The sequence below is a fragment of the Diabrotica undecimpunctata genome, chromosome 3 (genome assembly GCF_040954645.1).
Source record: "Diabrotica undecimpunctata isolate CICGRU chromosome 3, icDiaUnde3, whole genome shotgun sequence".
NCBI lineage: Eukaryota > Metazoa > Arthropoda > Insecta > Coleoptera > Chrysomelidae > Diabrotica > Diabrotica undecimpunctata.
In genome coordinates, this window is record NC_092805.1 from 173,793,333 (window position 1) to 173,820,275 (window position 26,943).

At 33.7% G+C, this 26,943-nt stretch overlaps 1 protein-coding gene across 2 annotated transcripts in view; it reads left to right on the plus strand.

The window, feature by feature from the left end:
- Positions 1-26,943, plus strand: part of LOC140437842 (protein turtle homolog A-like) — an 813,173-nt gene that overhangs the window by 749,868 nt on the left and 36,362 nt on the right. For both annotated transcript variants that reach the window (XM_072527613.1, XM_072527612.1), the window contains one exon: positions 23,257-23,420. In XM_072527613.1, coding sequence (XP_072383714.1) covers positions 23,257-23,420 — 164 coding nt within the window. The remainder of the gene's footprint in view (positions 1-23,256; positions 23,421-26,943) is intronic.

The window sequence follows — 26,943 nt, forward strand, 5'->3', positions numbered from 1 at the left end:
TTCTCTCAGTTTTCCCTAAGCCGCTTATGCCAGTCCTATTCTCCTGTTTAGCTCCGTTGTTTGATTACCTCTTCCTTATTTAATCTCGTGGCCCAGATATTTATAGCTATACACCTGTTCAATTTGCGTGCCGTTAGTTGAGATGTTTTTCGCCAGTACTAGGTTGGTCATATATTGTGTTTTGGAGAAATTAATTTTAAGTCGTGTACACGAGCTCTGAAGGTCTTGAAGAAGCTGGCAAGCATGATCTAATCGGTCTGCAATAAGGACTATGTCGTCTGCAAATCTCAATTTGTTCAGAAATTCTACATTTATGTTGACTACAATATTCTCCCAATTATTGTTTTTAAAGCACTCTGCAACGAAGCGGTGAATAGCTTAGGAGAGACGGTATCTCCTTGTCTAATACCCCTCTCGAACGGAAATGTATTTGTGTTGCCATAATACATTCTAACTGCAGCTGTTGCGCTATTATATTTATATTCCGAAGAAGAGTTGTGAACATATGATCAATACTGCACTCTGTAAGAGCTCTTAACATGGAACTCTACTGGACTGAGTCAAACGCTTTCTCAAAGTCTACAAATATTAATCTCAATGGCTTGTTGTATTCTGTAACTTTCTCTATTAAGGATTTTATTACTTGTAGGTGGTCATTTGTTCCAAAGCCACTCCAAAGTCCGGCATGCTCTAATGGTTGGTGAAAATCCAGCTTAAGTTCCATTTGCCTGCCGTTAGTGCAGCTTAAGTTCCATAACATACTCTGGGTCTAATAATAGAGTTGTAGACCCTGATTTTCGATCTCTTTTTGTAGCGAAACACATGGGCAAGTAAAAAATAAGCTTTGTTTCCCTTTACCATTCTTCTTTGAATTTCTGGTTCGTCTGTTTCATCCATACTTAATGGATATTAAGCCTAGGTGTCTTAAAAGAATCCTAAATAGTTTGTTATTATATTTTTGGCATTTGTGATGTTCCATTCTGGTTTCTGTTATTGCTTTTTCAAACATATCATATATTTTAATTATTTTGGTTTACGATTTTATTGAAAACCAATTTCATGTGTTAAGCTAAACAATCATAACCCCATTAAAATAATTTAACACATTTGTATAAAGACTTTAATGATACGATAATATAAAGAACTATTCCACGTTAATTATTTCTCTACATCGAGGTTAAAACCAATAGAACAATGCACATATCAATAACGTCCAATTACACGTGGAGCTTTGATTGTTATTTAATACACTAGTATGTGTAAGTTACTTTTAAAATAGCAACGAACAACAGTTAATAACTACTGTAACGTATTCTCTCTATTGAATTGTCTAGTCTATTCCAACTGAACAGTCCGAGCGCATTGTAAATAGATTACTGTAAAAGGGAATCGTTAATATTAAATTAAATTCAATCTAGGAATCCAGGCTTCGATGTATTTTCTACCGTACTCAAATCCTAGAGGTATTTCGAACAAAGTGTATTAATTATAGGATAATCAATTCACACACGCGCAATTATACTATGTGCTACTTGAAAAGATAATGTTGCAGGCGAAATAGAGACGCAGTAACGAATAAACAAACCAGAATATTCATTTCTGAGGTTTGAGAAGAACATTTAGCTTTTTTAATTCATATCAGGATGTGATAGCTTATAACGAGCGATCCACAATTATTTTCATCAAAGCTTTCCGACCGAAAAATTACGTATGTTTTGTTTTAAATTTGTATGTCTGGTCTATTTTAAATTAATTTTGATTAACATTGTTGAAACAGAAAAAAACTCAGTCAAAACCTTTTACACAGAAATTTAATCAAAGAAGATGCTGTATATGTCCACCACCAAGATCTCTACATAACGTAACTCTTCTTCCTATTAAGTCTATAACATAGGTTTAGGCCCACGGAGTATTATTTAATTTTTCAATATGATTATCTATTCTTTGTTTAAGGCCACATAAAGAAATTGCAGAGAGACAAATTACAAGATCGAGAGGGGAATATATTAGACGTATTTAAACTTATGACCCTATTGATATTGAATAAAAAGTTCATAATAAAATTCAAATTTTGCAGCGTTGTATGAATTCGAGCTCCGTCTTGCTGAAAATATCTTTCTATTATCAATTGATTAATTGATTTATAAATGAAAATTGCTTAACGGTATCTTTCGCCATTTAGAATCCTTTCGAAAAATATGTCTACAATACCTCGGTTGCTTATAGCAGCCCAAACTCACAAGTTTATGTTTCAATAAAATAATACGGGTTATCTGCACTCCACATCCTCATCATCATCATCATTCTGGCTTTACAACCATGCGTGGGTCCTAGCCTCCTCAAGAATTTCTCTTCAGTTGTCTCTATTCATCGCCTTCCTCCACCAAGCACGTATTTCCATATTTCTCATGTTTTCATCGATGTTATCAAGAAACCTTGTTCTGGGTCTTCCTCTTCTTCTCTGACCAATGGGCCTATCAAGAAGCGTTTTTCTAGTTGGGTCATTTTGTTCCATCCGTATTACATGCCCTACGTACCTCAGACGTCCTATCTTAATATATTTTACGATATCAGGAGACCATTGGAAAAAAGAGGACTCGCCCAAAACGGAAATGGTTTGACAAAGCATGCGAGGAAATTCTGGAAATAAAAATGAAAAAAAGATTGAAAATGCTACAAGACCCCGCAGATGAAAACAAAGCAGATTTTAACAGAACAAGAGCACAAACAAGGCGACTATTCAGAACTAAAAAGAGGAGCTCACTAGAACAGCAAATCCGGGAAATGGACAGAAGTGGCGAGAGGAAATTCTTTAGTGAAATGAAGTCAGTCAAAAAAGGTGCAAGTGTTGAAGTAACACAGCCTATGAGAAATGAAGTAAATGAACTTATAATGATAGAAACGATAGAAAGATAGAAGGAATACTTTCGGAATTTACTAAATATTGAAAGTGTGACGGAGAAAGCAGATATTATGCCAGCACCAACACTCAATGTGCCTCCAGTAAGTTGTCATTCGGCTTTTATTATCGTTCCATTCTACCCTTCTATTTCTTACCCAGTTCTTGATGCTCTCCACCTTCCAACTACGTCGTATCTGTACTTCTAGCTCTGTCCCATAGTGTCAGGTCTTGTTTCTGCCGTGTATGTCATTATTGGTCTGATGACTGTTTTGTAAATTCTGCCTTTCTTTTCTTTCTCGATATTTTTATTTATCCATATCGTTTTAGGCAGCCTGCGGCTCTGTTTGCTCTATTCACTTTATCTTCCACTTTAGTTTCGAGCTTTCCGTAGCTAGATATTGTGATGCCTAGATATTTAAACTCCATCACTTGTTATATTATCTGACATTCCTTCTCATAAATCTGCATAGCAGATTATAATTTTTATCAGTGAATACAATAAATATTTTTTGACTTTTATATTGAAGTAAAAAAATTTGTTGTAATTTGTATACTTTTAATTAACAAATTATCATAAAATTTTTTTGTTAAATTTTTTTGTAAAAGGTATAATAATAAAAAAATCCCACCTGGCTACATAACAGAACGTTTTCGGAATAAATATTCCCTCATCAGTGCTTTCCTAAAATTAGTAGCTATTACCACTGTAATTAAAGTACACTTAAAAGTTAAATTTTGACTAGGGATATAACAAAATAGGGTTTATATACTTACTAGGTTTATACGTTTGAAGACACTAAATATCTGACTTAAAAACCCTTTAAATATAGATAAGTTAATTTTAAGTTACATTTTGGCTGATAATAAACTAGGATGTTTTAGTTATAGACATAACTTACTTCATGGCAAAGTAGAACTCCAACACTGGGGTTGGTAGGACCTTAGACGAAGTGTCTATGCGGACTTGTTGATAGCAACTGATCAAAATGACGCATTAGGGCAAAAATCTGTAGTGGAAGCATTAAAATCCCGTGATTTTTTAAATAAACTCAGCAAAGTTTTGTTCTTCGGAGCCCAAACAGATATCCTATTGCTTTTTTTGTGATTTAAAATAACATTAGATTGAGCAGCTGTGCTAGAATCTCAAAAAGGAAGACCATATCGAAGATGAGACAAGAACAAAGAAAAAAATGCTATTTCGGAAGATGCTAAATTGATTTCCTTCGAAACAGATATTATTGCATGGCAGGATGAGGCTAGTTTCTTACTTAACAAATCAATATGAACAGCAGCAACCATTTAAAGTTGCTGTCTATAAAAATACCAAGAAATTTTACAGAATCAACGATACTGATCTGGCTGTTATTAGGAAGCAAGGGTTAAAGAGCTCCTTTATGGGATGACGCTAGTGTCTTAGTCACGTTAAAAGAGAGTAAATTAGATTCGGACCAGGTTTTTATTATAAGTAGATAAAAAGTTATAGTTGAATGAAGAGTTGCAATATTAGAGTTGCTTCAGATGATACTGGTATCATCAGCAATTAGAAAAAATTTGCCATCGATTTTTAAATTAATGATGTCATTTCTAAAGAAAAGAAAAAGTAGAGGACCCAATACTGTACCTTGTGGTGCTCCAAATAAAATGCTTTTGTGGCTAGAGTCATTATTATTTGCTCAATCCCGAAATAAGATTTTAACCAATTTAAAGAAATACCTCGAATTCCGTAGAATTTTAGTTTTTTTATCAAATTGTCGTGATTTATACAATCAAAAGAGGGGCAGTGTAAGGAGTACTGTTTAATGCTTGGTAAACCTTATGTAACACAGAAAACATAGCATCATTGGTACATTTATTAGATAAAAAGCCGAACTGATTTTGTAATTAAATGTTGTTTTCAATGAGAAAAGACATATGTCCGGCTTTTATAAGTCTCTCAATTATTTTGGATAGAACCAGTAGTAATGGTTCTATAGTGAGAGGCATTAGATTTTTTACCCTCCTAATGAATAGGAATAGTAATGACTGTCTTTAGGTACTCTGAAAATGTACTTTTTACAAAGCAATCATTAATAAGTAATAATTGGAATCATTAAAACAAGAAAAGAATAAAACATGGGATCAGAAATGTCAAGAAATCAATACATACATCGAAGGGAAGCAATGTACAGAGGTATGGAATTTTCTACAATCAGTAAAAAATACAGAAAAAGACAAAACACACATACACACCATAAAACCAAGACAATGGAAAGATCACTATGAAAGCTTGCTGACAGAGACAAGACACGAATACCTAGCGAACTCCCCAACACAGTCAGTACATATACAAGGAGAGGAAGCGAGGGTAGACATCGAAACAGTAAGGAAGGCTGTAATGACCCTAAAGAATGGTAAATCCGCTCGACCTGAGGGAATCTATGCTGAAATGCTTAAGAATGGAACTCATAAACTATTTGAAATATTAACTTATGTGATCAATCAGTGTCTAAATGGACACCCAGTGCCAGAACAATGGAGAACGGCATACATGTCCTCAATACACAAAAAGGGGGACAAAAGGAATTGTAATAATTATAGAGGCATATCGGTAACCAGCACCCTGAGCAGACTGTATGGACGAATTTTAAGAAATATGATCGAGGAAGAATATAAGCACAATGAAGAGGAAGAACAAAGCGGGTTCCGTGCAGGAAGATCGTGCACCGATAACGTATTTTGTCTTAAACAAATAATAGAAAAAAGATCGGCTAAGAATCTAGAAACTCATATTACTTTTGTAGACCTGCAAAAAGCATATGACAACATCCCCTTAACAAAACTGTGGACAACGTTGAAAAGATCTAACATCAACCACACATTGATAAATGCTGTACAAGAACTATATAGAGACTCAAAGGCACAGATAAAAACAGGAAAATATCTAACGGAAGAATTCCTGGTTACAAAAGGCTTGCGACAGGGATGCTGTATCTCACCAACCTTATTCAAGATATATGTTGCAGCGGCATTGGAAAGATGGAAAAGAAAGGTACATAGGATGGGTATAGAGCTTAGCAATGAATGTATATATACACTCCAGTTTCCTGACGACCAGGTAGTGCTAGCGACCGACAGGGAAGACATGCAGTACATGCTAAGAAAACTGATAGAAGAATATCACGACTGGGGAATGAATGTCAATACAACAAAAACCAAATATCTTTGTATTGGAAACGAGTCAGATAACATAGACCTCGAAAACGGACAACATATTTCCTGCTGTCAGAGCTATGACTACTTGGGTGTTGCCTTTGACAATACAGGAACTGATACACGGGAAATAGAAAAACGAATCACTCAAGCAAAGAAAGTCTTAGGAGGTCTCAATGGTATACTGTGGAGTAAAGAGATAACGAAAGGAAGGAAATTTAATATATGAGACCATGATTAAAACTACTCTTCTTTATGGCGCTGAAACATGGAGAATTAGTGAAAAGAACAAAAAGCGAATAGAAGCAGTAGAGATGGATGCAATGAGAAGATCTTTAGGTATTTCCAGACGAGACCGAATCAGAAATGATGTAATAAAACAACGTATGGGAATAGAAGGAAATATAACTCAAGATATAGAGAAGAAACAATTAAGGTGGTATGGGCATGTTCAACGGATGCCAGCATCAAGACTCCCCAAAAAAGTAATAGAATGGCAACCGATAGGTCGACGGAAAAGAGGAAGACCCAGATTAGAATGGCAACACGGCGTAAACAAGTCCATGAGCGAAAGAAATTTAACAACAAACGACTGCGAAGATAGGAAGAGATGGTGTTTAGGTATCGGACAACGTCGAAAGACGTTCTAAACCGATGTGTATATATATATATATATATATATATCATTAATTAGTGAGACCAGGACTTCCAACAATTTTTTTGGGAGATGTGAGAAATTTTTTATGAATAATCCATCACTACTACAAGAAGATATTCTTTTGATACTATTGATTGTTTAAATCAATTCAGATTTATCAACTGGTCTAATGGAGGATGAAATTGATATCTTTTCTTGGATTGGTAAGATACGAAATGGAATTTTGTTGTGCCAAAATAATTGATGTCATATTTTACTCACATTAACGAAGTAATGGACCAAGTTTCGTTTGAACACTTTCCAGCAGAGCTTTCCAAACGATTTTGATAGTACGCTTATAATTTTATTCACATTCTAAAAAAGCTCGAGCTCATTAACACCAGCAGGTGATTTATAAGGCGCCCAAGGATCCATAAATAAACATGTATACAATAAAGGATTTTTTACTACCGAACGTAAATATTAAAAACCTTTGTTAGCTTTTTTCCACAAAACAAAAATCTGTAGAAAATTCTAACAAGTTTTCCAACTTAAAAAAAAACTAAAATCTGCATAGGTAGTTACAAAGTAAAATATACAGAAGACTCATGCCAAACTAAAGTTAAAAACAATCTTCACATAATATTGAATATGTGTAAACTTAAGTGAAATTCATTTCAAAATTTCCTAGTTTTCTCAATGAACTAAGAAAAATGCAATAAAATATTTTCGCAATAAAAATAATTGAGGACGTTACAAAGGATTACGAGGTATATAAAAAACACTATCAATCAACAATATCATTAAAGAAAAAGCTGTCATATGAGCAATTTTTCTTAAAATCTGAAAATATACCTCGTGATAGTTGACAAGTCATCCATTATCGTAGAAATAAACTACAAAATAAAAAGGTTAGTTCATGCGAACTTTCAACAAACTATTTTAATAATTATTTTACTTATGTAGCTGAAAATATTATAAATTTTTTGAGTGGATGAGAAGAATGCGCGTTAGAGAGAAATGGGTGAATATAATACAAAGACTGTATAAAGAAACACAAGTGCAAATAAAGTTAGATAATGAAATAACAAAAAACAATCACCGCAACAAAAGGTCTCAAACAGGGATGTGGTCTCTCACCTACACTTTTTAACATATATATAGATCAGGCTTTGAAAAGATGGTATAGAAAATGCGGAACAATGGGCATATCAGTACAAGAGAATATATTACATTCACTACTTTTCGCAGATGATCAAGTCATTTTTGCACAAGACAGGGAGGATATGGAATATATGATAAGGAAATTAAAGGAAGAATATGAACTTTGGGGACTCAAGATAAATATGTGCAAGACCGAATACTTATGTATTGGACCCGAGGTTGCAGATTTGAACTTAAGTGTAGAAGAAGAGACTATTAAGAGTTGTAGGCTTTTAAGTATTTAGGGTCAATGATTAGCCGAGATGGTACTTGTATGAAAGATATAGAAATGAAAATAGTACGGGGAAAACAAGCCACAAGAGCACTTCATGGAGTGATATGGAGCAACACTCTAACCAAAGAAAACAAAAAGAGGATCTTTCAAAGCATAGTGATGAATATTACCCTATATGGAGCGGAAGTATGGCCAATGACAACAACAATACGAAATAAAATAAGAACAGTTCAACTGGACTTTATGAGAAGATGTCTACAAACCACAAGAGCCGATAGAATAAGAACGGAGGAAATATGGAACAGAATGGAAGTAAAATGCTCAATTACAAAAAAGTTGGAAAACAGAGCCCTGCAGTGGTACGGGCATGTACAAAGAATGCCAGAGCATAGGTGGCCGAAAAGAATATTAAACTGGGACCTGCCGGGAAGAAGACGAAGAGGAAGACCTGCTACAAGATGGAAAACATACGTCGGAAATGCTATGATAGATAGAGACCTCAGAGAACGCGACGAAGAATAGATGCTGTAGAGGACGAAAACGGCTAAGTCATAATGGGAAAAGCTGAAGAAGAAACCTGCCTTTTATTAAAATTACGAGCTTACCTTTGTGGTTTCTCGCATACAAATTATTGGTCTGTCCAATTAGGTATCAATTCCTAGATCTTTGATAAGAATTTTTGGTGTTGCTGAGTACTTTTTTTTATTATACATTTTTTGTTATCTCATATCGAAATATCTATTTACAGACGTAAAAACGCCATCTAATAACAACAAGAGAAATCGTATGATTTCCTACCTGGCGAAACCGAATTCAAATTTTTACCACTGTGCTTTCTACAACTTGCAAAGCAATATCGCAATTATCTGTATCGAAACAAAAATCTAATACCGTCATTATGTTTTATTACTTTACTTCGGTTGGAGTACCAGAAACTGAATTCACTATGAATTTTGACCATGATGAACGGCAGGTGGAATGCATATTTTAGAGTCCCTTGCCGAGTAATTCATCAAGCTGTTTCCTTTGCAAGTTGTAGAAAGCATAGTGGTAAAAATTTGAATTCGATTGCACCAGGTAGATAATCATATAATTTCTCTTGTTATAATTTTGTAAATTTATAATCTCATTGTAATTTTTTAAGGCTTTTTCCTATCTTTTATCTTCTTATTGCAACCGTAATCATACCATATTGCTCTATTGTTTTTCGTACATAAGACTGTACGTAATTGCATTGCTTTGTATGCCGCATCGATAATATTAAAAATTAATTGTTTAAGTTTATCTTTAGTGGAAATGAAATTTTAATATTTTGTAATTATATTTGAAAATAGTTTTTAGTTGAAAAGCATTTAAAAAGATTGTTTAAAAAAATGCTCAAAAAGAGTTCTTGTATAATTTTATTCCATCTATAATACTTTTTAGTCCGGTCCTCTATCCTCTCTAAACCCAATTTACACAGCCACAGTTGTCACTAGGGTTTTTCCTATTTACACAATTACATTTTGCAAGTAGTCACACTCGTCGTCTCACTATCCGTAATGTATGAGTTTACCTCATTAGAATTTTTCATAGCTCGTTCCGGTGCACTCTTATTCTTCTTTATGTATTCCTGCACGTTTTTAGAAGAACACAATATAATACTTGGTGGAGTTTTAAAGAATTATGAAATGGGTTTTTGCGGAAAAGTACAGATGTTATAGTTTTTCTTGTAAAAAAAATGAATGGAAATGTGGTAAATGCTAAAAGCTTTACAGCTAAATAAAAATAAATAAATTAGACAAGAAACAACGGTATCTCATTTGGTTGTGCAAATATTAATTATAATTTTTGTTTACCGTACTTGATTAAATTTAAATTTTGGCATCTTTGGTACTCTCGATTTACCTGTCGTGACAAAAGCATATTTTGCCGTTGTTTTGGATATTAATAATTGAACTGCAAAACTCGGTATAACAAACAAAAGTGTCTCTAACATTGTTGTAACTTTTAGTCTGTTTTATGAGATAAACTTTATAAGTTATGAAAGTTAAAAAGTTCAGTAAGCCATAATGGAGGGATATTTCTAAGGAATAGCCAAACAAGACGTTTGAGGACAAAAAGAAAGAGTAGCAAACGTTTTTTATTCTTGTATAATATTTTTAACTATATTGATTAACAAATTTATAATTAAAATATAAATAAATTAAATTTAACGTACAGACCATTATTACACAAAAACAGAATATTATTTTCATGGTGCCATCTTCATTTATGGTTAGTAAAAATTTAATGAAGTAGTAAATAATTCTCTTTATTTTTCAACCGCAAATATTTGCATCTTCAAGTATCAGTAATTGGCTACATCATAGATATTTCTTGTTGCTAAATGCTAATCATGTCTGTTCTATTAGAGATCTAACATCTAAATCAGCATTAAAGTCCGATATTAGCCAAGAACCCAGGAATTTAGACTTGTCCACAATTTCTACTTCTGTCTCGTATGTTCGTATGTCTGGTACTTAATTATTTCTCGTGCTAATTACCAATATAGTCGTTTCGGTAGCATTTGTTTAAAGGAATAGTGAATTTCCTACATGCATTTGTGAAAAAACTATTATAAATTACAATAAAACTTATTGATTTAGCAGTTTCGTTGAAAATCCACATAAATCCTCACGCAGAGCTGAACAAATATATGTGATATAGGTCACTCTTCAGTCTCTCGTGTATTGCATAAGAATTTATTTTAACCCTAATCCAATTGTTGCAAGAATTAAATGAAGATGAATACCACCGTAATTCGCACTGTGTTTATCAAAATGTAACTGAAGAAATATGATAATATGACTCTAGTAAACTGAAATTCGAGAAACCAGTTTTAATTACATTGGTAGTTAACAGTATTATAAAGGTGACAAAGATATGATCTCGTACTTGGCCTACCAAAGATTCAGAAATTCTCAAGATTTTCAAGGGTAATATTAGTAACTTACAGTAAAATCCACAAGGAAACTAAATTCCTGTAGCTGTAGATCATGTATCACAAAAATTTATTTAAAAATTCCTTTATAAAAGGTATATATTAAAACACCCTATCGGGCTACATCACAGAACGTTTTCGGAATTAATATTCCATCAGCAGTGCTATCTCGATGTACATATTTAGAGCCACTAAATACTTGGGTAAAAACTCTTTATATGTTGTTAAATTAAATTTAAATTACATTATATGATTTTAGATACTAGGATGTTTAAGTTAGAACAGGAATAGAATAGAATAGAATAAAATTTGCCATGTTATCTATTTCTGTTCTAACTTAAACACCCTAGTATATAAAATCAAATAATGTAACTCAAATTTAATTTAACAACATATAAAGGGTTTTTACCCGAGTATTTGGTGGCTCAAAACATGTACATCCAGATAGTACTGATAATGGAATATTAATTCCGGAAACGTTCTGTGATGTAGCCCGATTTATAAAGGAATTTTTAAATAATTTTTTTTAACTTATAGTGGTTGATGGTCTGTCTGCTTCTTGAAAATTTACTTCACAGACTCTAACTGATAGAAAAATCAACAATTACTAAGAATAAATCTGTATTTATCTTAGTGATAAATAGGATACTATTATCAATATGTCATTGTGCCAAGCTTTCGACATCCTCTTCGATGTCTTCGTCAGGGCTTTGGAGGTCTCAGTCTCTTGAGCCCCCAGACACCAATATACTGATCACTAATCAATATATTACTGGTATTTAGTTTGTCCATTTCAGAGAGTAGATTTCTCAGCTTACCGTCATCATATAAAGTTGTAACATTTCATGTAGGTATTCTATATGGGTTGTTCATTTTCATTTTATGCCTGGTGATGTTTTGTTCACAGGGATTTCGCTGGATGACTGGGGAAGCCCTGTGGTTAAATTGTGTATTTGTTCCCCTGTCGGATCTTGAGTTCCGCAGCCCATGATCAGTAATATATTATACAATATTAGCGGAATAAGACAAGGGGATTCATTGAGCCCCATTCTCTTCAATTTGATCATGGATGGAATCATCAAAATCTTTAACAAAGGAAGAAGATACAGAATGGGAAACAAACAAATAAAAATACTCTTTTACGCAGACGATGCAATATTGATAGCCCAAGATAAAGATAGTTTGCAAAGACTGGTCCACAGATTTAACATAAGAGCAAAAGAATTTATTATGACAATCTCATCTCAGAAAAATAAAACCATAGTAGTCAGCAAAGAACCAACCAGATGTAACATAGAAATTGATGGCATCAGTATTAAACAAGTAGTGGAAATAAAATACCTGGGAATTACACTGTGTAAATTCGCTGAGAGATCGGTAGACAAGTAAAGGCATTAGAAGAAAATGTAACGTATAGTGTATAAATGAATGGAGACAAAATAGAAAAAAAATGGAATAACCACAAAAGCAGAATGGAGGAGACCCGTGTCGTCAAAATAGCGCGAGGTAAGTTACCAATCGGCAGAAGAAGTATCGACCGACCGCGCGAGAGATGGAGTGACAACCTTCCATAGAGCTATTCATCCGCCAATGAACAAGCAGAATTGCTTATAAAAAGGAGGAAGAAGAAGAAGAAGAAGAAAAGAAGAAGAAGAAAAGAAGAAGAAGAAAAGAAGAAGAAGAAGAAGAAGAAGATACAATAATATATTTATACAAACAAAAAAAAATTAAATTTAAAAAAATGTTACAATTGTATCTCCTATCTTAGTTGTGGAATTTTTGTTTTCCTTGTTTGGCGTTTTCTACACAGATAAATATTCATATATTTTGCATTTTTAATCTCCTTTCTTATCTATTTGCCTACTGTTTTCTACCTCGCTAAGTCTCTATTTTTGAATGTTCTCTTGTCCATTATCTGTAATATTTCTTTGGTCCTCCGTTCCTTATTTTTTTTTTTTTGTTTCTCTCTGGTCTCTGTTTTAGAAGGATTTAGCAGGTCTTAGAACGACCTGTTATAAGAAAAGTACCGATGATGTTTACTATTCTTCATGGAGATATTCTTGTTTTATTTATTTACAGTTAAGGCGCATCAACCTATGTGGTTATTAGCGCCGCTCGGTATTACATTTTTTTTACATTTTTGGATACTTGATATTTACTGATTTTGACATACATAGATTTTTACATATATAGATCTAAGTTAATGTAAGTACATTGGTTAATAGAAGCATTGGTTAATAATTATACACGCACTCATGTTTATATTTGGTTATATATTCCTATTGATTTTAGAAAACTTAAAACTGACGAATAGACAGTTTTCTTCTAGATACCGCGTAGCGTTGTCGATAGGTTACACTTTTTCGTCTCATTTGAATATGCAGGGAATTAACCAATGTTGGACACTTAAACTGTTGAAACACTTACTGCACATTGCATGAACTGAATTTTTGTTGAGATTTATTCCATTCTTGAAGCCACCGTTATTTCAATGTAGAGTTAATCCAGTGATGAAAATTTTTCTTGTAGGTAGGTTCAGTCAAGTCTTCGTTGTTAACTGAAGGCAGCATCTGCTCCTTTATTACTATGTATACCTATATGTGACGGAATCAATATAAATATTTACAATCGCATTCTTTTGCTAAAGTTAGTACAAATGGTTCTTTATTAATCGCAACAATGGATGAGTTGGGTAAATGGTGCCTAAGCTACTCATGGAACTTAAAGAATCTCTCATTATTAGGCACCTGTCTAAGTTGGTGTTGAGTGCATATTGTAATGCTTTATAGATTGAGAATAATTCTCCTGTATATACTGTGCTAAAATTTGAGATTTTGTATGACGCAATGTAGTTGTTGTGTATGAGGGCACAGCCCACTCCTTTTTCTGATTTGAGGCATCAGTATAAATATGTTGGTAATTCTGGTACTTATCAATCTTACTGTAAAATTGTTTAACCATAGAGGAAGCATTAAGTTGATTACTAGTCTTTGTTAAACTCGAGTCTAGGAAGGGTTTTCTTACCATCCAAGGGGAAGCAGTAAAACGGGTGGTTTGGTATCTATTAAGTCTTTCATAAAAAGGGAGTTTAGATCTTTATTAAGAAATGTTGTGTGGAAACGAGAAGCAAAGACATTCTTTCTGAAGGGATTTTAACTATTTGCTGAAACGTTTGCAGCATTCTGTCAGTATGCTGGATATATTCTGTTTGTAAATAAATACCTCTCTAGATGCGGCGAGAAAAAGAAAGATTTATTTTATAAAATTTATATCTACTTCGACAAGTGTCGTTTGTATTAGTAACTTGTCATTACACAATTCGATGCCTCCGAACGCGGGTGATATAACCTCGCCTGATAACTTACAATGAATTTAAAATGAGACCAATAAAACAGATTGCAGTTCCACCGTAACTTTATTATGCTTATTCGATTTTATTTGGTTTTTAAATCGGTAGATCTATTTTTCGCGAGATAGAAAACGATCGGGAGTTATATTGGAGATAACAAATCAAATCGAATCAGTTTCTATTTTATTATATTTACACTGATTTAACTTGATGGGATTTTTTAAATAATGATTTTGCTTAGTGAATTTTACGGCTACGAAATATACGAGGATTTCTCTACAATTACCTTATCTAACAAGCAGAATTTGTAAATTGGGATAATATTACCATACTAAACAATTATTGTCTAATAGGTTTAATATCGTCAAGGGTGCATTTTATCCCCCCTATTATTTAATGTATATACCGAACATATAATTAGAGCTTCTCTTGAAGATCGCCCTGAAGGTGCCAGATCCAATGGAATCATCATTAACAATATAAGATATGCCGATGACACCGTAGTATTAGCAGAAACAGAAGACCAACTAAAAATATTGATGAACATATTATCAGAAGAAAGTCACAGGCTGGGCTTGGACATTAACTGTTCCAAAACCAAAATTCTGGTATTCCACAAAAACCCCCATGAACAAGTTACACCTAACATACAAATAAATGGTATCACCCTTCAGAGTTCCCAAAGCTTCATATACCTGGTCAGACAACTAAATAGTCAACTAGACCACTCAAAAGAAATTAGAAGACGCATTGAAATAGCAAGATCTGGTTTTATTAATATGTCTAAAATGCTCTGTAACCCCAAGCTATCAGTCTCAATAAGATTGAGAACACTAAAGTGTTACGTGTGGTCTCTATTACTATATGACTGTGAGACCTGGACATTAAAACAGTATGGCGTCAACAAATTAAATTCATTTGAAATGTGGATGTACTGCCGAATGCTAAGAATAAGCTGGACTAGCAGAACTACGAATGAAAAAGTACTGAGAGCAATGAACACATGCCGTCATCTGGTCAATACTATCAAAATTAGAAAGACGTCATATCTAGGACACATAATGCGCCATAGGGAATTTGAGCAGCTCCAGGTAATATTAGAAGGCAAGATTGGAGGTAAAAGGGGCATAGGACAGAAGAAAAAATCTTGACTACGAAACATCAGAGATTGGACCCACACAAAAGGAAATGAATTCACTCATCAAGCCCAGAATACAGAGAAATTTGCCATATTGATCGCCAAGCTCGACAGAGAAGGCACTTAGGAGGAGGAGGAGGTTTAATATAAGAGTTGAGAACGATTTGCCGATTATTTCGTTTTTGGAACGATGACAAAATTAATAACCTTTGCGTAGTTTTAAAAACGGCGATGAAACCTAAGTTTAGTGTTGTCCAAAATCGGTCTTGGTCTTGCAGTCATGGTTTTGTTCTTGCGTTTTCCAGAGACCAATACCAAGCCAAGACCAAGACCGCCTAATTTTAGCAAGACCAAGACCAAGACTGACCGTGCAAGATTTGAGCAGAAACTAAGCCTGCGAGACTCGTGCGTCTTGCAGTTAGGACTGAGTGTCGTTTTAGGAAGTATAATAGTTTCTGGTATATGCTTAGAGACTGTATGAGAAAAATTTGGAAAATTGGACTTATGCGCATTACAAACACCATAAACTTACATAGCTAATCAAAATATTCTTTAAAAAACCATTTAACACGTACTCAGAGGTCATAATTACAATGTAAAAATAAAATATTTTGTACATTATTTCCTAGCAGAGGACTTCTTCGCTATGAAATTAATTTTTCAAAATTTGGGAATAGCTGCCCTCGAATCATAAAATAATCTTCTTGTATTGCGAGGCATACAGTAATATCGTATCGAAACTTTTTTAAAATATGTTACCTTAGCTGATAAAGAATATAATAACGTTAGCATACCTACTGTTAAGGACACCCACTTAATAATTCAATTTTTTCCTTATTAATAATTTAGTTAGGAGGAATCTATACCACAAATCTTATCGGCCTAAAAGTAAACATCGTTTCTGCTGAATGTGCGATGAGATCATTCGGTTAAATTAAATTTGCTGAAAGAGCGCGGCTAATATTCAAAAGTAACGAGACAAATTAAAATTATTAACAGATAATGCCGGCTGCAATGTAAACAAAATACCGAAATAATTAAAATAACGAAGTAACGATATATAATTCTCGGTTTGGTATTCGGTTCTTAGGGTATTGGATAGTAACGAATATAAAGTAACGAGTTTGAGCTTTCCTTCGAGTCTAATGTAATAATTGTTTTTCATCTAGTCTTAAAATACAGTCAAGTTTATGTCATTAAGTTTTTTTTTTGTGTTTTAACCATGTTGTTGCACATGTAAGCTTATTGAATGCAAACGTTTATTAAGAAACAGATTGACTCCAGTGGGACATGGTAGATAGCTCAGTTAGTTAGAGCATAGGCACGAATCGCTTAGATGTCAGTTGTTTGTTTAGATGTCAGGTCAATTGTTTAGACATTTACAAATTTAGTTGGTCCTTATTATGGCTATGTTAGTTCAAGCTTAAAACGTACCTACTCTGTTACGTTGTTCTAAGATCTAAAGTAACGTTTAATAAATAGCAATAGGTTAATGAGTAACTGCGAGACTAGCAAGACTCTTGCTGCAAGACCAAGACCGGGAACGCAATACCAAGACCAAGACCATGACCAGGTGTATTGGCGCAAGACCAAGACCAAGACCCAGTCCGTCCCAGTCTCGTCTTGTTTTTGCATTTGTGCAACACTACCTAGATTGAGCAATGAACTTATAAAGCCAAAGAAGTGTCCGAACAACAAACACACACACGCTTTGTCACCAAACTTGCCTTTACAACGCCACGAGCAGATACGAAACTATTTCTTCCAATAAAAAGTTCAACTTGAGAAAAGTAAAACGGGAAAATTTCTCTGAAGCCTTGGATCAAGAAGTTTTCTACCTGGAACCCTGCGTTGGTACAAATTATAAAACAAATATTATGAAAGAATATTCCTATAATTTATTTACACTAATGATACAACTGTAACAGCTAGGGAAGAACCTTTAATGAAGTTGAAGAAAAACAAATGTTCTAGAAGACTTAGCATCTTATACTATGATGAAAACCATCTGAAACCCAATCCCAAAAAAAAAACAGGTAGTCCGTTAAAATGTTATATTTTTTAAACCTTAGCGTGCATTTCTTTGAAAATGCAATTTTTGATAGGTTAAGAGCCTAAGTATAAGCTTAGGTCCAAGATTGCGGGGTCGCCACCCTTCTCCCGGACACCATCTTGGAAAGAGGGGTGCACGCTGTATCTCGTAAACTAGCGACTGTACAGAAAATTGTATCTTCATATATTACCTATTAGTTTTTATCATAAAATGAAAGAAGAAGTAAAAAAAAATATCATCCGCAAAATAAACAAAATACAAAATTGAAAGCACCGCGTTTTGCTGTTATTGCCATCGCGGAATTGAAAGCGGCAATATGGAAAAATACTGCTACCGCTAAAAAAAGTAAAAGAAGTGACTATTCTTATAGATCTGGAGAATTTATTAAAAAATATCATATTTTATCGTAAAAATCTTTCGTAGTTATCGAAAAACCCTGGTAGTTTTCGATTCTTACCAAACTCGCCTATCCAGCTCTTTGATCTCTCGAGGATTTAGATAAATTAAGTTAAGCATCGCCCTCATTATTTAGGATTATATTTGAAACTTCTCAAATGCTCATCATTACTATTAGCTAGAATTATTTACTCGCTCAAGCGCGAACAGCCCCGGGAACTCTTATAGTTTGCAAGTAGCTAAATAACTATATATTAATTAATTTCTTGCCTAAACCTATTACGTTCTAGCTGTGTAATTTAATCAGTAACTTCTGAACGATAAGACGTGTTTTTTAAAAATGTAGGTCTTATTAAAACGCCAACGTTAATATCTCTTTATATAATCTTGTTCAACGAAAGGGCCGTCAGGAGAAACTACTCGACAACTGTTACAGATCGTGACGAATTCTTTCAATTACTGTACGGTTCTTGCATTTGAACGAATTTTGAAACAATTTTTTTGGATTTTCTGTCGACATACAAGAGCATAAGGTTCGTGGATGTAAGTGGTGCTTGGCATTTTTTAAATTAGTATTATTGAGAAGATACTGTTGCTTATGCTTATATTTATATTTGACTTGCAAAGGTACCATTTTTGTATTATTATAACCAATAAACTATCTATATACAGTGTGGAAACCACTTATGGAATAAAATTGTTTGTGTCTTTATTATAGAAAATAATAAAAAACTCTGGTACACGTTAACTTTTAAATTTAAGTGTGATCCAGGGTGATCCACGCAAGTCTGGCACAGTCCATAATCCTTATTTTTAATGAAACGCCCTGTATATTTTTATGTTTTTAATCTCATGTAGGGTCTATAATGAATAATACAAGGTGAAATTTTGAAATTAATAATTTATCACGTGTTATGGTATTATTTTAAATTAGCTAAATACAGACAATACACTTCTACTTTAAGTGTCTAAAAAATAAAAATGATATATTTAACTGACACCCATCGAATCGCGATTTTAATTATGATCGGTTGCGGGGAGAATTGTAGACGTCAAGTTGAAGTAGCAAACTTATTTAATTAGTGGTATCCTCAGTTGCCTAATATTGCACAAGGTATTATGTCTAAAATTTATGCACAATTCAGAGAACTTGGACATGTCAAACCATTAAAAAGAAAACCGAACTTCATTGAAGATGAAGTGACAGTGGATATTTTGTTAAGTGTCGCAGAGAATCCAACGTCAAGTTAACGTCAAATTGCACATCAAAATAGTGTGAGTCACACAACTGTCCTAAGGTGTCTCCATGAAGAAAAACTTCATCCATATAAATTGACTTTTGTGCAGTAGCTAACAGAAGACGATCCAGATCGTAGAATGGATTTCTGCGAAAGAACGATGGATAAAATTAACACAAATGAAATAGCTCTTGGCACAATTCTTGTTTCTGATGAATCAACATTTACATTGAACGGAAAGATAAACCGGCAAAACTGTAGATATTGGTCAGAGGAGAATCCTCATTGGATGCGTGAGACACACACTCAGTATCCTCAAAAGTTGAATGTTTGGGCAGGTATTATAGTAAATCATATTATTAGTCCTACATTTGTAGATGGTAATTTGACAGCGGAAAAATATTTAAGCATGCTAAGAGACGATGTTCTTCCCCAGTTGGCTAGCTTATATCCCAATTCACCAATTCAATAGATCCGACCCTACCACATGAAACTGTCTAGTTCCAGCAGGACGGTGCAACACCCCATTATGCTTTAAGGGTGAGAAATTACTTGAATGAAATCTTCTTCAATAAATAGATTGGACGAAGGGGTACTATTGAGTGGCCATCTAGGTCGGCAGATCTTACGTCTTTGGATTTTTTTCTGTGGGGCTATCTCAAGAATAAAGTATGTGCAACACAACCAACTAGCATTGAAGACCTCAATGAAAGGATAACTACAGAAATACCGAATATTTCACCTCAAACTTTAAAGAAAGTTCGGAACGAGTTTTATAGGAGACTGTGTTATTGCCAACAATAAGGTGAAGAACCTTTTGAGCATTTATTTTAATGCAATCCAATCAATTACCTTGGGTATTCTATGAATTAATCGTCTTGAAGAAAATTATACTTAATTTCAAAATTTTACCTTGTATTATTCATAATAGACCCTACAAGATATTGTCGTTGAGATCAGGTTGTTAAGGAGCTTTTAAAAACATAAAAAAATACAGTGTGTTTCATTTAAATTACGGATTATGGACTATGCCAGACTTGTGTGGATCACCCTGTACATTTAAATTTATGTTTAAAAAGCGCACATTTAAATTTAAAATTTAAAACATCTCAACAAGTTTTTTTATTATTTTCTAAAATAAGGACACAAACAATTTTATTCCATAAGTGGTTTCCACACTGTATCTATCTACTACTCAACTACTACTACTATTTTGGGGTTTGGAAACAATGTGCTTATAGCATTGTGAATGGCTATTTCAAAGTCTGCCACAATAATTTCTGGGTCCAGATTTCATCCATTTTAACTTGCAAAAGTTTAAAAAATAATTTTGTAAGAACATTCCTTCTTATTTGGTAGTAAATAAAAAACAAGTGGAATATAATATCCATTTTTCAATATATGCAGTGTGAACAACTACAAGAAATGATCTGGATAGTAGATGAATGTACCATCGATATATAGTTTGCTACTTCTTTTGCAAAGAAGGATAACGAAAAGTTGTTGTCTTTTATTATCTTAATAAAAATCTTTTTGGTAAAACCAAAGTTCGAGTTTTTTTTTGTGTTCTTATAAATCGTGTTATGAAGTTACGAATATAGTGAATGTTTTTGACTGCTAAAGTACTTAACTGGAAAGAATTTTCTCTTAAAACAGAATGTATTACCTTACAAGGTTTCTCAAAAATGTCATCGGTTGCTTTACGTTTAACACCAACACCCACTACCTGCCTATTTAGTTTTTTAAATTTTTTTTGACGTATCTTCTAGTTGACTGCGCATAATCAAGTTTTCGGCACCCACAGTATAAATTTTACCTTTACAGGAGCGAATCGCACATCTCCAACACACTTCACCACTTTTTATCTCTTTGTGTCCTGTAAAAAATCTGAGATTCTACTATTAATACAGGTTCACACGTTCATCAAAACTTTTAGAGCATTCCATAATATTTTGCTTGCAAAGTGAAAATAAATTTAAACTTTCTTAAACTCAAGTTGGTTTTTCCAGAAATTACCTCCTGCCTCCTGCGCGGGGATCAGTTGAGGTGTGTCATTAACGTACCGTAATTAATATCGGTAGAAATTAAGGGTAGAATTATCTTTTAGTACTTTTTGGAGGACAAATTGAGGGCCGACCATTTATTTCATCTGTAAAACAATATTTTAGCTTTTTTGTCCTATTGAAACTGACTCTAACATTAAACGTATCGCTTAAAGCATAAACTTGCCACAATTAATAATGCCATCAATCTGAGAATGAGCACTATGTTAGAACTACTTATACACCAACATATTTTGTGTCTTCTATTAAATTCGTATTTCTCAGAGTTGTCCAAATTATGCTGTTGAATTAAAGATGGTAAAATCTTATCTAACTTTTATTAAAGTTAACGTTAAGATATTGAGTTAGCTTAGTTAGCTACCAATGGACAAAATGAGAAAGTATTTAGAAGTTCGAATTGTTTCTAAATTCCCTTTGTGCCATTCTTCTCGATCGACGATAATAAAATAAAATGTTAAAGTCATAGAGTAAAATATAGTTTTATTGACAGCTACTGAATGATAACACTGTAGTTGTTGTTATGAAATGCCTCCCAAACTAGTCTTAAAGCTATATTTATAATCTCACTAAAATGTTACGATTCATTAAATAAGTGTATTGCCCTCTGCATAGAACAAAATCCTTTGACTTTTGAAAGCTGACAAATATTATTTAAACCTAAGAAATGATCGCAGGCATTTCCGTAATAATATTAGCTTATGGTTTGCAGGACGTTAAACATACTGTAATTGAGCTACTAATCGATATGTTTTACAATTATATACGTTGAAACTATACAAATTTAAAAAATTAAGATTAATCTGAGATTACAAATTAATGTACTAATTTGTGATTGAACATATTGGCCACTCTATAAGAACCAGACGACCAATAGAAAATATCTAAATACATAAAATAATATTAATAGTTTAAAATAATCGCAACACTTTATAACATCATATTTAGAATTTATGATTCAGTTATACTATCGAATTCAAATCTAAGTTAATGAAGTGAAACGGATCTAGGTGGGACTGTCCCGCAAGTTCTACGTAAATTTGGTTGTGATATTGTCACCTCGGGGGAACAAATACGGGTCTAACCACCTTCTGATATCCCCGGGTGCTCTGTAGAGGGCCTCGAATATACTGTCTAGAGCTCCCCTACTTAAGTCCATTTACTGGGTATGGACTTGTAAATGTTTATATCTTCGGTGTCTTGCCTTGAAAAAGGCAAGATATTTCTTACACAACAAATTCCTCGTCGAAAATGGTACATTTGGCTTGTCTTGAGAAAGACAAGATATTTTCTTACATGACAAAGGATTGTCGAAATAAAAACACCAAGTTAAAGTTGAAAATAACTCTCAGCCACAGAGTATGGAAAATAGAACAGGAGCAGAGCCCCGAGAGCACTAAGCTCTTGGAGAGCCCGTGAGGGACTGACCTGGCTGACCTGAAAATCGCCAATATTTATATGCGCTGTTCGAGCGATAAATAGGGATTTCCAGGTCAAGAGCCAATGGGAAAATTCGAGGCGGGGCGATGCGCATCGAAGTGCGTACTATCGCATTCGATGACAATATCATATGTCTTCGAGGCGCTGGATGAGGTTGGATGTAGGAACCTTGATGCCTTTGTTTGTTGACTCGCTTCCGAAGATATCTGACTACCTTCCACATACTGACAATCAACATAACAATGAATATAGTCACTAGTCCTGTGGTAAAATGAGAAATCCATTGATGTTTTCCACTTGTGTTCGGATATGTCTTGATCCAACTGCTTTGCCTCAAGTACCATATTTGGCAACTCACCTTCCCGAATGTCTATATTATATCGGGGAATGTTGATCTGTTTTATTATTGTCCTCTGCATAAGCTCCTCAAATTACCAAATAATTTTTGTTTCAGGTACACTTTTATAGCAGATGATAGGTTTCAAGCCTTTTTTGTAGAAGCGACCGACACGTGGACGCTACAAGTGAAATACGTACAAGCCCGAGACGCAGGACAATATGAGTGTCAAGTCAGCACAGAACCCAAGATGAGTCATTTTATTACCCTTAACGTAGTTGGTGAGTAATTTTTTCATATACCAATCGTTTTACGAAAGTTTTAGGCAGATACAATTGTACTAATATTGTAATAAAATTTTCGATGTACTTACATAATTCATTCTAGTACATGAATAGAAAGAGAGAATGAAATTCGGTTCTGTATCGAGTACTGTAATTTTCTATTCAATGTGGTCTCCCAATAACGAGTTTAATATAAGTTATAAGTTGTGAATTTCAGTGATATATGTATATAAACTGTAAGTGTTCAAACTCTTCATAATATCCAGTTTAAATAATATAAAGTCTACTAGATTTTGATTATTTCTTATTGTTGTCAATAATTTTATCAGCAAAATAACCACTTTTAGTAAAAGACCGTATACCTGTTTTACCAGGTATATAGGGTCAGATTTACTTTTCGTATAATATTTATCGAAACGGAATCAAACAACAGTTCTACAACTCAAAAACATTAAAGCCAAATAAACTCCTCACAAAGATATTGTTCAACAGCGTCGAAAAGTCAATATCTCTCCAAAGAACAGGTAATTATTTTAAGTGCTTTAGAAAAATCTTTAAGACCGTCTTCTCCCACTGGGAAGTAAAATTCAATAAAAAAATATAATCTTTTTGCTTCTAAATTATCTAATATTCGCATATGTATGTATTTATCCAAAAAACAAATGGTGGATAATTTTATGGATAATCATGGCCAAATAGAAATACAAAGTGAAATTCTCAGAGCAGGAAAGTTGGTTACACCAGCAGAACGACTTGTTTTCTCCAAAGTATATCTTACAATACCGTACGACTAATCAATATGGGTTAGAAAAAATCGGTGTAAATCCTATTTCCCCCATGACATTCTTAAAAATTATTAGTGCTTATATGCCGGAATACAATCACATTCTTAGTTTTAGAATTCAAATATATATCAGTTCCCACAGTCTAATACTACCAGTCATTTACACTTGTCACAGCACAACACGTCATTATACAATATTCATCTATCACGACATAACTTTAACTGCAAGAAGTCAGGTCACATAGCATCACAGTGCTACAAACTATTACTTTAATTAACCCCATTCAAAGCAATGAAAAATCGTTATCGAGCAAAACAAATATCATTATTACAAGCTATTCCATCCATCATCGGATTGAAGCCTCCCTTAGGTGTGTCCATTCATTTCTGTTTGTTGTACAACAAATATACCTTTGCAATGTGAACACATGTCTATTTCTAATGACCAAGAGAAACCAAACAAAATAAATGAATCAAATAATGACAGGTATATAACTAAATGTGTGGGGAGATATGGACTCGGGAGAAGAATGAACGTGGCGATAGACTGGTGGATTTATGTTTCAATGAGAAACTTATAATTTCAGATACCTTGTTCCAACTTCCTAAACGTAGACTATATACATGGAGGTCACTAGCTGACAATAAAAACAAAATAGTCAGACATCAAATAGATTATTTTATCGTCAAAAGAAGATCTAAAAATTCTATAATATCATATAAAACTTATTCAGGAGCGGACATATCCTCCGATCACAATGCGGTAATTTTGTCGATGAGAGTGAAATTAAAAAATGTAAAGCACCCTAACTCCAAGAAAATTGTAACCTGGGAAACTTTTTTTGGATGGTGCTAGAACGTTACCAATGGTGCTAGAGCGAGTCGTGGGTTCGAAACTAGCTTTTGGAACCGGGAATGGGTCCAACGGACGAAATAAGTAAAGATGGGACAGGATAAGATATATTAGAAAAGATACAGAAATAAACAAAAAGATAGATGGGTGAATTACCAAACATAAGATAAGATAGAAAAAGGGCGCCACTGAACTTCTTGGGGTTCAAGCAGAAAATTAAGAAACCTTAGGAACGAAAAGAGATAAAAAAAGATATTTAGGTTCTGAGACCAAATCCAAGGAAAGATATCAACCGTTAATTATTAGTTGATATAAGGTGGAATGCTCGAATAAATGAACTTTGATAAAATAAAGGCAGATATCGAGCACAAGATTTAAGTCTCTACTCCTCATTTCTATACTTCCTCAAAATTTCAGCATTACCCATGATGATCTTTGGCGATTCTTTGCTGCCAGTATTCTTTGGTAATACTTCTCTTAATTACTTCAACTACCTTCATACCAAACTTAGGAAATTTATTTGCACGCCCTATCATCATCATCACCCAGCCTTCTACGTCCAAAGTTAAACATAGACCTCTACCAATTTCTTTCAGTTATTTCGGTCTTGAGCTTCCTGTAACCAATTATCAGCGATTCTTGTGACGTCGTCTGTCCATCGTGTAGGTGGTGTACCTCTGATTCGCCTGTCTGTTCGTGGAGCTATCAAACATATATATATTAAAAACATTCCTTGTTGTCTAGTATTGTCTAAACACCCCAAATTTCAGAAGAATCCACTTTCTCTGATATAGACATCGAAGGGAATAAACAAGCAGATACTAGTGCAAGTAACGCTATCACCAATGACGCATTAGACTGTCGTAGTGTAGCCAGCGATTTAAAGATTATAAGTTATTATTACACGTCTACACTTTAGTGTCTACGACTTCGATACTATAGTTATACTCATGCCTATCTTTCCTATGCCTATCTTTCTAATAGACTGTTCTAAATATGTAACTCAAAGAAATTTTTACAATTTTCCAAATAACCTGAAAGCATTACTCTATAAATGGTTTTAAATAAATTAATTGTTACAAATGCCACAAAAATATCGCTAATAACCTTCGGATGGATGTGACTTATATCACATTTAGAATCAACGTACTCTTATTAGCTTAGGACACTTATCAAATTCAAAGCACCAAAAATCGTGTCGATCTATGAAGTTATTGAAAAAATCTTAAATTAAATTGGAAGCTTTTTACATAAAGGATATCTTTTTCCCAAGCTTATCTCCCACACGTTATCGAAGTAAAAAGGCAATGTACAAGCCCGTAAACTTAAATAATCACTCACGTAAACCATTCTATTGCATTCTATTCTGTCTTAGATGCATTTTGTTTCCACTTTGAAACGCAAGTGACACAAAGGACTTGAGCTAACACTGTTTGAAATCGTAATCCATTACAAAACAAAGCACGCGTCGTAATCCATTAAAAAACAAGACAAGCACCGTGTCGCAATTTAACTTCGTCTATTATTTATCTCTCGGTAATCAAAAAGAACGGGGATTACTCACATTTTAGGGAAAAATGTTGTGCAACGTGTCAAGTGACGTAGAAATAATTACATGGACGTTGTAGTGGCGTGTTTGCAATTAACGTCATACCGCTAACTAACACATTTATATGTGTATGGTGTGGTTAGGTAGAAATTTATTATAATATAGTAGGGATAAAAATCACAAACAGAAAAAACTGCGATAAAGAATAGAAATATATTATACTCAGGATACTACTCAAATAGTAGTTTATTATATAACAAATAAATTCGCACAGGTTCTTTACACATAAAGATATTCACAAATACACATGGAGTGCTGGAGGATGGAGGTTGAT